Source organism: Prionailurus bengalensis, chromosome E3 (assembly GCF_016509475.1).
Source record: "Prionailurus bengalensis isolate Pbe53 chromosome E3, Fcat_Pben_1.1_paternal_pri, whole genome shotgun sequence".
Lineage (NCBI taxonomy): Eukaryota > Metazoa > Chordata > Mammalia > Carnivora > Felidae > Prionailurus > Prionailurus bengalensis.
In genome coordinates, this window is record NC_057357.1 from 16,843,771 (window position 1) to 16,856,240 (window position 12,470).

At 41.9% G+C, this 12,470-nt stretch overlaps 1 protein-coding gene across 2 annotated transcripts in view; it reads right to left on the reverse strand.

The window, feature by feature from the left end:
- The window catches only part of NIPSNAP2 (nipsnap homolog 2), a 44,331-nt gene extending 32,442 nt beyond the window's left edge, over positions 1 to 11,889 (reverse strand). Inside the window, exon 1 of one of the 2 annotated variants that reach the window (XM_043559917.1) lies at positions 11,720 to 11,889. In XM_043559917.1, coding sequence (XP_043415852.1) covers positions 11,720 to 11,811 — 92 coding nt within the window. In that variant the 5' untranslated portion in view covers positions 11,812 to 11,889. Of the gene's footprint in view, positions 1 to 11,143; positions 11,637 to 11,719 lie in introns of those variants that run through there. The other variant, XM_043559918.1, reaches the window with a different exon arrangement.
- Between the last annotated feature and the right edge of the window lie 581 nt (positions 11,890 to 12,470).

The following is a 12,470-nucleotide window of genomic DNA, read 5'->3' on the forward strand; positions in this document are numbered from 1 at the left end:
ATTAATCTGTGTAGGCCTTTCAGCCCAGTAATTGTACTAGTTGCTATGTCCTACAGGCAGCTATATTTAGACAAGTGCACCACGTTGAATGCACAAGAATATTTATTAGCGCCTTGTTTCTAGTTTTTCCCTGGTATAGGCAACTTAGATATCCATTAACAGGGACTGGTTAGATAAATTTGGAATATCCCAAATCAGAATAGAACGCAATCATTAAGAAGAATGAAGTAGATCTACATGCACTGATATATTGAAATTTCTGGAATAAATTATGCAGAAAAAGCACGTACAGAGCAGTACCATAAATACACACACAAAATGAACTGTTAATAGTGGTAATGTCTGGGGAATGTGACTGGGCATGGGGTGGGAGTAAAATTTTCCATTTCATTGTATAACCTTCTGGACTATTTGAGAATTTTCCATATACATATAATTATTTTTATACTTAAAAATATCTAAAAGTGCATGTTTAAGAGTCTTTTATAGGAAAGGTATATAGGTGTATATAACCTGAAAACATGATTTAAAAAATTTGAGCCTGGTTGAATAAAATACCTAAGAATAAACTTAACTAAGGAGGTGAAAGACCTGCACTTGAAAACTAGAAGACACTGATGAAACAAACTGAATATAACACAAATAAATGGAAAGACAGTCCATGCTCATGGACTGTAAAAATCAGTATTATTAAAATGTCCATACTACCTAAACCAATCTACAGATGAAGTACAATCCCTATCAAAATACCAATGGCATTTTTCACAGAACCAGAACAAATAATCCCAAAATTTGTAAGGAACCAAAAGGACCCTGAATAGCCAAAGCAATCTTGAGAAAGAAGAACAAAGCTGTAGGTATCATGCTCCTGGTTTTCAAACTGTCCTACAAAGCTATAGTAAAAAAGAGAGTCCACTACTGGCATAAAAGCACATAGGTCAATGGAATAGAATAGAGAGGCCAGAAATAAACCCATGCTTATATGATCAATGAATCTATGACAAAGGAGACAAGAATATACAACAGGGAAAGGATAGTGTCTTCAACAAATGGTCCTGGGGAAACTGGACAGCTACAGCAAAAGAATGACACTGGACCACTTTCTTACACCATATACAAGAATAAACTCAAAATGAGTTAAAGATCTAAATGTAAGATCTGAAACCATAAAACTCCTAAAAGAAAACATAGGCAGTAAACTCTTGGACACCAGTCTTACCAATTTTTTTGGATCTGTCTCTTTGGCAAGGGAAACAAAAGCAAAAAAAGTGGGACTACATAAACTAAAAGCTTTTTCACAGGAGAGGAAACCATCAACAAAATGAAAAGGCAACCTACTGAATGGGAGAAGATATTCACAAATGATCTATATGATAAAGGGTTAATATACAAACTACATAAAGAATTCCTAAAACATCAAAAAAAACCCCACAAAAACAAAACAAAACCCACAATCTGGTTAAAAAATGGGCAGAGGACCTCAATAGACATTTTTCCAAAGAAGACATTCAGATGGCCAACAGACACATGAAAAGATGCTCAATATCACAAATTATCAGGGAAATGTGTATCAAAACCACAATGAGATATCACCTCATACCAGTCAGAATGGCTAGTTTGGTGAGGATGTGGAGAACAGGGAATCCTTGTGCACTGTTGGTGGGAATGCAAATTAGTGTGGCCACCATGGAAAAGTGTAGAGGTTCCTCAAAAAATTAAAAATATAAATACCATACAATTTAGCAATCCCACTTCATTTATCCAAAGAAAATGAAAACATTAATGTGAAAAGATATATGAACCCCTATGTTCACTGCAGCATTATTTACAACAGCAAAGACATGGAAGCAACCTAAGTCCATTGGTAGATAAACCGATAAAGAAGATGTGGTGTACATATGCATATACAACATGTGTTGTATACATATATAACTATGTGTTATATTATACATATATGACACACTCGCACAGATGCTCAGGAATATTATTCAGCCATAAAAAAAGAATAAAATCTTACCACTTGTGACAACACTGATGGACCAATAGGGTATTATGCTAAGTGAAATAAGTCAGAGAAAGACAAATAACATACAATTTCACTTATATGTGGAATCTAAAACACAAATTAACAAAGAACACAGAAAACATATTCATAAATACAGTACACAAACTGGTAGTTGCGGGAGTTGGGGGGAAAGGGTGAAATAGGTGAAGGGGATTAAGAGGTACAAAGTTCCATTAACAAAATAAACAAGAAGATATAAAATACAGCATAGGGAATGTAGTCATAATACTGTAATACTGTAGTCATAATACTGTAATAACTTTGTATGGTGAGAGATGGTAATTAGACTTAGGGTGACTTCATAATGTATATAAATGTTGAATCACTAAGTTATATGTGAAACTCGTATAATATTGTATGTCAACTACACTTCAATTAAAAAAAATTAGAACCTGGATGAGACTTATCCTCTTCCTAATCTCACAAAACCCAATCAATGACAAGCTGTGTGCTTTTATCTTCTTCATTTTGATTCAAATTTCCATACAGTGAAATTTACTTTTTTGGCATAGTTCTACAGGGGTTTGGCAAATGCATAAAGTCATGTAACTACCACCATATGAAACAGTTCCTTCACTCCCTTAAACTCGCTTTTTAAAAAAAATTGAAATATAGGTGATACACATTGTTACATTAGTTTCCGGTGTAAAACATAGTGACTCGACACGTCTATATGTCACTCTATGCTCACAAGTGTAGCCACCACCAAGTACCATATAAGGCTATTATAATACCATTGACTATATTCCCTATGCAGTATCTTATATATTAGTGGCTTATCCATTCCATACCTGGAAGTCTTATCTCCCACTCCTTTTGTAATCAACCCTTCTCCCCAGTTCCAACTGCTAACAACCATTCCTCTGTTCTATATCCCGATAGTTTGGCCTTTTCCAAAATGTCTTCTTTATAGAGTGATACAGAATATAGCCTTTTGAGTCCAGTCCCATTCTTCTTGCACACTCCCTTTTACAACTGATGACCATCATCTCTGGCCAGGGTTATTATGGCATACTCCTTATAATTCTGATCTTTAACTGATCTGCACATAAATGCTCTTTTCTGCCCTTTGCTAGATCATGCTAGGAGCAATAATATATTGGGATTCCAAATGGCTACTATAAATGCTTAGGATCTTATCTAATGCTTCAAAGCAAGGTCAAGATGTTGACAGGTTGGTGTGAGGCTTTTCTGGGAGATTTCTATGGAAACACTACATGATTTTCTACGGACTATTTTCAATTTGCTTATCAGGCCTGCTTAAGGACACGGACACCACAAAGCAAGTGTAGGAAAAGAGAGCAACCTCAGGTGTTAAGGAAGAGGACTTGGAATTTAAATAAGAGGTAAGAAAAACTCTCAGAAGATGAAAATTCCCCATTGCTTCATGAGATGAACTTGAATATTCTATATAACAATAATACAAATTCCTATTTTTTTTAAAGATTTTATTTTTAAGTAATCTCTAACCCTAATGTGGGGCTCGAACTCACAACCCTGAGATCAAGAGTCCTATGCTCTTTCTACTGAGCCAGCCAGGTGCCCTTAAATTACTATTCTTATTCAACTATGGTGCTTTAGAAATAATACTACTCTAAATCTCAAATGTTTATTAGCAACCTTTTTCTTTTTTTGCTTAAAAAATCAACAACCGGGGCACCTGGGTGGCACAGTCGGTTGAGCGTCCGGCTTCGGCTCAGGTCATGATCTCACGGTTCGTGAGTTTGAGTCCCGCATTGGGCTCTGGGCTGACAGCTCGGAGCCTGGAGCCTGCTTCCTATTCTATGTCTCCCTCGCTCTCTGCTCCTCCCCTGCTCACACGCTGTCTCTCTCTCAAAAATAAATAAAGATTAAAATAATAATAATAATAAAAAGAGTATGTGGCTTTAAAAAAAAATCAACAACCATTACACAGCAATTTTCTTTCCATAAAATGTTTTTAATTTAAAAACACTGTATATTAGCTAAAAACCAGGTAAAAACAAACAGCTAAAAACCAAATAAAAAGACTTCTGAATGATCTAAGCTTACAAATATGCAAATATTACACAAATATAATATTAACAATACATTTTCTATAATGATCAAGAAATATAAAAGTACTTCTTCAATCCTTCAAAGATTAAAAAGCAGCAAACTCATATTTAACAGGTAAAATAAGTTTATACTAGTACTGTACATGTAATTTTTCTTATAAGTACATAGGACAAAAATATAGTTTAAATGGCATTAAATAGTTTAAATGGCATTTGTGAAAACAAGTTGGAATTTCTCCCACATTTCTTTTACTGTATGTTAAAATGTCCTAGAATTAATAAGTATTGATGGTGGTATCTCTCAGGGAGGGAAGAGTTAAGGTAGAAGAGACACAGCTTTACTCATGTAACACCTGTATTGTGTTTCTCACATGTGTGTATTTTATAATTATTATTTAAGTACAGTTGACAATGTTACACTAGTTTCAGCTATACAACCTAGTGATTTGACAAATGTATACATTATGCTATTTTCACCAAGTGTAGCTACCATCTGTCCTGTTACAATGCAGTTGCAGTATCACTGACTATATTCCTTATGCTGTGCTTTTACTTTTACGTGTGTATGTATATATATAAATGTTTATTTTGAAACAGAGAGAGAGAGAGAGAGAGAGAGAGACAGAGAGAGAGAGAGAACACGCATGCGAGAGACTGGGAGAGAGGCAGAGAGAGGGAGAGACAGAAATCCAAGCAGGGTCCGCACTGTCAGCACAGAGCCTTACACAGGGCTGGAACCCATGAACCATGAGATTACGACCTGAGCAGAAATCAAAGAGTTGGAGGCTTAACCTGACTGTGCCACCCAGGCATCCCTTACTTTTGTATATTTTTAAGTACATATCTAGCCCTATAGTAAAACTGTTTAAGGCACTTAGGACGGCACCTGATATATAGTGAAAGGTTAAAAAATTAAGTTTTTAAAACTACTTTTTCAATAAAAACAAACCTAAAGTTAAAAGCAATAAATTATACATAAAACTATTAGATTATATAAATAAATTCTGAAGAAGGCAATTCTCCAAACAGTCATGGTAAAACTTATGTCAATAAAAATGAAAACATTTGTCAATTTGTTTAAAGTGTTTCAAACATATCACATTTTGGGATATTTGCTAAATAGTATCATGAATACAATGACTAGCATTAAAATTAATGATACAAAAAGGAGAAAGTTTTAAGATTTGTTAATGAGACTATATAATTCCTGTTTTTTCTTTATTTTAGATTTTAAGTTCACTAGACAGAAACAGTGTTTACAAAGTTTTGGGGGTATTAAATAAATGTTAAGAGCTTAGGAAAAGCTATTATGAATAATTAAGAAAGGGGTACAATGAAAGTTTCTAAAAATATCAGCATTAGGGAATTTCATTTAAAATAACAAATATTCACCTAAGCAACCACTACTAACAGTTTTTAATGGGTCCTTCCAGAAATGCATAGACGTACATTATCATGTGTACATATAGATATTTAATTTCTATGGCATTTAATACTTTAAAAATAAGAAAGCATGATACAGAATTATTAGCAAATTAAATCTGGAAGGGGAAAATCCCAAAATAATTTTGTTCCTCTTCTTCAGAATGAAAGGGAATTACAAATTAATAAATTCATACTTCCTGTTAGGCACTGAATTAGGCAGCTTGTCTATGTCATCTCATTCAATCTTCAGTACAGTCTAGCAAGGTAAGTATTAGCTCATTTTAAAGCTTGGCTCAGAGAGGTTAAATGACATGAGCTAAGAAGTAGCAAAATGAAAATGTAAACCTATGAAAATATGATGTAAATATGAAAATGAAAATATGATCTAACTATAAAGTTCAAAATATTCTCACTAATAAGGGATGTCTCCCAAACATAAATCTCCCCAGCTGAGCATTCTCCCAGGTTTTAGTAACACCAAAGAGATTTACTTTAAGATGGGTAAAATGAGGTAAGGGACATGAAAACACTGTAATATAAAGATAAGCCAAAGAAATAGTCAGCATCATGGGACACACACAAGAACCTGAGGGTATCTGTTTGTCAGCTTGGGTAGCAACTGTCTTGACAAATGAAAAACAGTTCAGTCCAGTCCGCCATTACCCCCAGTTGATTGTCAAACTCGGGAATCTTTTCAGTGTCAGGTGACCAAAGTTACCCAGTGTGCCCGGTCCATCTAGCTGTCCAAGCTGAATCACGGAAAGGAGTAGAAGGAGCGATGCCAACAGCTGTCAGGGTGATAGGATCCGGGCTAGGGTTCTTTACTGAGAATGACAAACTGCACGATCAGTAGTCTTTATAACATCATACATCTGTTGTGTGGCACTTAACAGAGGGTGGGGTAGGGGCAGCACGTTCTACAAAACATTAGACTTTATTTTTATCATTTTTTTCCAAAGATTTTATTTTTAAGTAATCTCTACACCCAACATGGTACTGGAAATTACTCGAGATCAGGAGTTGCAAGCTCTACTGACTGAGCCAGCCAGGCACCCCCCAAAACATCAGACTTTAAATAGAATTAGCATTATTTGCCAGACTCTGTGGATGTAAAGATGAGCCAGATGCCTCACCTATTTAGTCTCAAAGGAAAAACACAGTAAACACCCAGACTGGTCTCAGATACCGCAGATTTACACACACACATGCTGCGGGAATGAACCACTGGCTTGGCCTGTGAGGAGTGGAGGAACTCCAGCAGAGACATTCTGGCTCTGTCTTGGAGGACCACACAGACAGGTGGACGAGGCAGGCGGTAATTCCAGTCAAAAGGGACAGCATGTCCAGGGGCACGGAGTCATGAAACTGGATGACATATTTCCGGAACAGCAGAGCTTGGTAAGGCAGGAGAACAGGGTGTGGAGGACGGTGAGAGAAAGAGTGGGAAGACAAGGGCGGGGCCGTGGGGTCAGGCCCTTGTACACCATGCCCATTAGCTGGATTCTACCTGGTACATGGTAAGATGCTAGCAAGTTTTCAAAAAAAGATCAAGGTGTGTAAAGCAGCCTGGCAGTGGTGTGGCAGGTGGACTGCAGCAATAAAGGCAGGGAGCGTGGCTCCTGGGCTTTCTGCTGGTTATCAAGGCCAGCAGTGCCAGGCACACAGGAGGCATTCAATACTCACCAGATAGCCTAAAAGATGGTTCTAGGCTATGATGTAGGCAGTGGGGATGAAGGGGAAGGAATATCTTCAAAAGATATTCCTGAGGTGAAAAGGAGAAGGCACAGGCCCTGACTAGGTATCTAGACAGACAGTGTTGTGGTTAAGTTGGAGCAAACCATAGATGGGAAATACATTTAGCGCTGAGACCACAGGATGAGGCAGCAGTGGTGAAATGGACTTCATTCATTTGAACACTAAATATCTACTGACTGTGTGCTGCATATGCCAAGCCAGGCCGAGGATATAAAGATGAATAAACCTGGCCCTGACTTCACAGAGCTACTTGTCAGTGGGAGCAGACAGACAACCATGATCACAGCCCAACATGAGATAAGCTCCTTGATGGCCACATAAGGTGGTGGTTGTGACAAGGGTGGGGGCAGAGGTGGGGGGAGAGATGAACCAATTCTCTGAACGAGTACTTGTTGAACTGAAGCCCTGAAAGATGAGGAACACTTGTCAGGTAGATAGACGCCCATGAGAGGAAGTAGACCTATACCTGCCAAAGCCAGGAGTTTGTGAATATAGCCAGAGATGAAGAGGAGAGAGGAAGCTGAAGGGCCTGATTCAAAGAAGAGTCGAGCATTAAAGTAGTAACAATGTCACTCCTCTACTCACCACCAAGCCTCCTGCCACCCCAATAAACCTGTCTTCCACACTGCTGCTACAGAGAGCTATTCTCTTCATTTTTAAAAACTTCAAACACAGAGATGAAGGGGCAGTATAATGAAGGCCTCTATACCTTGCATTTAGATGAAAGAATGATGAACATTTTATCAATTTTAGGTGTTTCTCTCTATACATATTTGCTTTTTTATTTTTACCAAACCATTTGAAAGTAGAGTACAGACATTATGACACTTTATTCCTAAAACTTCAGCATGCACCTCCTAAGAACAAAGACAAAACCATGATATGATTTTCACATCTGAGGAAAAGAATAATTCTAATATCCACTCCATATTAAACTGTCCCCAACTGTTCCCAAAATGTCTTTTACAGTTTTTCTTGGCAGGGGTGGGGTGGGGTGGGGTGGTATGGGAAAAAGAGGCACTGGGATCCAGTCAAGGTTCAAGTCAGAACTTTCTAACAGGAAAAAGTTCTGCACAGAATTCTTCAGTTGTCCCCTTCACCAACAGGTTCGAGACCTTACCCTTCCTTCACAGGACTCCAGACAAGTGTTGCCACCAGTTAAGTGAGGGGAGTGGTGGGAGAGAAGGTAGAGTGAAGACACACTGCAGGGAGAACTGACAGATCCTGTAGCTGGCTAGATGGGAGAGAGCAGGAGGGGGTGGGCTTGGGGCCACTACAGGGAAGATGTGCCACTATTGGAGAGAGAACCCAGAAGAAGCAAGCTCTACCGGAGGAAGAGGAGTTCACTTTTAGGTGCATAAGCAACCCAAGCACCTGTAGGATACTCGTGCAATGTCCACTAAGCAAATGAGACCCAGGCCTGGCACTGAGCAGAGAAGAGGTGCTGGCAAGATAGTCTCCTGGGAAGACTCCTCCTTCCCTTCTGAAACCCCTCTTGTAAGGTCACCCACAGACCCCTGTTGTCAAATCCAGTTTTCTGTAATCTTAACTTTTTAGCAGCATCTGGCACAGTTGCCAGCTCCCTCCTTGAAATACCTCCCCCCTGGGCACTGCCACAAAGTGCCCTCACTGGCTGCTCTCTCCCAGTCTCCCTTGCTGTCTCTTCCTACCTCTAGCCTGTGAACACATCTCAGGCCTGCTTCTCAACCCCTTCTCTATCCACACTCTCTCTGCAAGCAACCTCATCCATTCCTATGGGTTTAAAAAATGTTCTATATGAAAAATTTCAATTAAATGCAAAGCAGTATAATGAAACCCATGGATCTATCAACTTTTAGCATTCCTATATACCAGCAGCTCCCAAATGTAACCTGTAGTCCAGACATCTCCTTTGAGGAGTCCTATAGATCAAACAGGCCAACCGCCTTTCCATTTGAATAGCTCACAGCCATCTCAAACTTTACCAGGTTCAAAAGTGCTCTGGATTCCCCCCTCCACACCCTACAACTGTTCTTCCTTCTCTGAATTAGGAGCAAGCTCCCAGATGGCAAGGACCTTATTCACTGATATTTCCCAACAGCGCCCAGCATACAGTGGGCACTCATATGCTTATGGAACAAATGACTTTCCATAAATGGCACCAGCATCTGACCAGTTAGCCATTACCTATGATTCTGTCTCCCTTCCAAAATCAGACTGATATTATTTATTTATTTATTTAAAAAAATTTAATGTTTATTTATTTTTGAGAGAGAGACAGAGCACCAGTGGGGAAGGGGCAGAGAGGGAGACACAGAATCCGAAGCAGGCTCCAGGCTCTGAGCTGTCAGTAGAGTCCAATGCAGAGCTCGAACTCAAGAACCAGGAGACCAAGTCGGACACTTAACCAACTGAGTCACCCAGGTGCCCCCAGACTAATATTTTAGTATATGTGCTGCCGAAGCGAGCACCCAGACTAATATTTTAAAAACACAGAGCAGATCATGTCACACTAGAATTTATATCTTTAAATGGTTTCCATGGTGCTCAGAATAAAATCCAATTTCTCTAAAATGGCTTGTGAGACCTGGAATTATCCAGCTCCTGCTCCTTGCCACCTGTCCTCTAGTCACTCTTCCCTTCACTCCTGGGCTCCTCTCTTCCTCGACTTTTCTGGAGTTTCCCAGTATGCCTTCATCCTTCCCAGTCAGGGCTTTGCTGCACACTGACCCTTCAAATGTCAGCTTAACGTCACATTCTTGGGGAGGCCCTCCATGATCTCATGTAGTAGGTTCCCTGATCTTCTCTCATACCACCTACCTCAATCTGTAAGTCTCTATGAGTTTTTACCTCTGCCATGGCCTCCTGGAGACAGTGACCATGGCTATTATGTTGAGTTTCACAAGACTTCAAAGACATCATTTACATTCAGTATTTGTACAATAAATGAATCAACTGGGTCTACATTGAGTCCTAAAGAACACCTACAGTTGAGGCAGATTAGCACCCAGGAAGGGGCAGTGGTCCAACGGTACAGGGGGCTTGAGAAAGTAATCCCAGAGCCAACAGGCTGGACAGAGATAAGGACTTTAGATTCAAAAGCATTCGACCCCAGCAGGACGTGGGGGTACTGGACAGACCCAGGTCCAAATCTCCAGGTTACTAGCTTTGTGACCTTGGGCACTTTAGTGTCCAAGAGTAGTAGAGTATTTAGAGTCTTTTGGGTGAATGCGTTCAGCCTCAGAGGTCTTTTTTGGAAAGAAGAAAATATGAATTTCACAGGCTCATATCACCTGTGTGAAAAAAAAAAAAAAAGACACACAGTAGATGCTCAGCAACAGAAAAAAAGGAGGTTGATTTGTTAATCCAACTGGAAACATAAACATCAAATTTGGAAATACAAGTTGGGCATCAGTCCTAAGAAGGGTGCTGAGCCTGAAGCCTGACAAACTTGAGGTCAAATGCCTTTTCTAGCTAGGTGTCTCACCTGCTTTGACGTTCCATCTCATCTGCAAAATGCAGATCCTGCAACTTCTTAAAATTGCTACTAGGGTTAAATTAAATAAGCTCTCTGGCCCACAGTAAGAGTTTAACAAACATGCAGTTCCTTTACTGACAACTGAATTTTCTAGAGGCTCATTATTTAACCACAAACAGAAAACGTTTAAATTATCCAATGTAAAGAAAACAATAAAGCAAATCTACGTATAAGTTAGTTATGAGCTTGGTTTCTGAACATGGACTATAGGACATGGATACATCAAAGGCATGAATTCAGAAAACCGAATACTTAATCCAATGAGGTTAGGGAAAAACGTGTAAACTTGAACCCAACGCCTACTTAGCGCTGGTAACTGTTCAGACTTTTTGATCCGTTACCTACTTTTCAACGCAAGTCAAAGGCTGTTCGTAGCACTGAGACCTCCCCACCATTCCCCCTGTGCTTCACTGAAGGTTCAGACGGGACAACGCGTTATTTTAGTTCTTCACAACCTAAGAAAGAGGTGAGTAGTATCTCTACTGCCATTTGCAGATGCGGACATCAAGGCTTTGCGCGGGCACGTAGCGTTCTCTGGGCGCCCGCGAGAAGCCGGAGGCCGAGTCCAGGGCCTGGAGCCTCAGCCGCGCGCCAGCCCTCCGCCACCGCGCGGGTCGCGCAGGGTCAAGGTCCCGAAGGCCGAGCCCGCACGGCAGGCAGACGTGGCCTTGGCGCCGAGCGCCGTCCCCGCCGTGACCTTGAGCCCGGCCCGCCGGGAAGGCGCTCCCACTCCGCCAAGGCTCCCCCGCCTGGCCCGGCCCGGCCGACAGCGGCCTCGGCCCCTGCCGCCCCGCAACCCCTGCGGCTCTGCCCCGAGGGAGCGCTGCCGGGCCGGGGCGGAGACCCGTGCCGGGGACCCCGCGCCCTCTGCCCCGCGGCGGCCCCTCCCCGGCCGCTCCCGGAAAGGGCGGCGCTGCTCACCGGAGCACTGGCAGGAGGCTGCAGGGGGGGGCCCGCCGCAGGAGACCGCCGACCCAAGCCGCTCCGCGGGCGTGCAGTACTCGCGCCGCCATCTTGCTCTGGCGCCTGGGCTCCCACCGCCCGGGCCGCCGCTGACGCCGCCGCCGCCGCCGCGACCCCTCCCCCGGCCAGGCCCGCCGAGGCTGGGGCGGGGCGGGGCGCGCGGCCGCTGCAGCGCCAGGCGCCGCCGCCAGGGGAAGTAGGGCCCACGGTCCCGGCGCGAGGAGGTCCTGCAGCTGTGAGAAAGGAGCGCGAAGGCGAAAAGGACTGCTTTACGAGACAGTCACCAGCGAAAGGAGCTGAATGTCCAGCGCTAGAGGACCATGGGCAAGGCTTTAATGTACATGGAAAGATCCACCAGAAAAGAGTAACACTGAGTTCAGGCTTCTCCCCAATACCTTTAGAACTTTGTACCATGTAAATACATTGCCTTTCAAACCGAAAACAAACCCAAAGCAACGCTTTAATAAAAACATTCTAGATGAAAACATACTCAAGTTATCTGGTGGTCTCGGGACTACATTGTTCCTGTTCCCTGTTCATATCAACACTGATGGGCCCTCGTCGCGTCTCAGTCGTCAAGCCGACTCAGTCTAGTGGGGCAGGATGTGAAATAATTGGCTCCAGTGTGTCAAGTGTTGAAATGAAGAGGTTCACCAGACGGGAAGGTGACACGGACAGGCGAGACTGTAACCGGCGGTGGCTGTGAAGC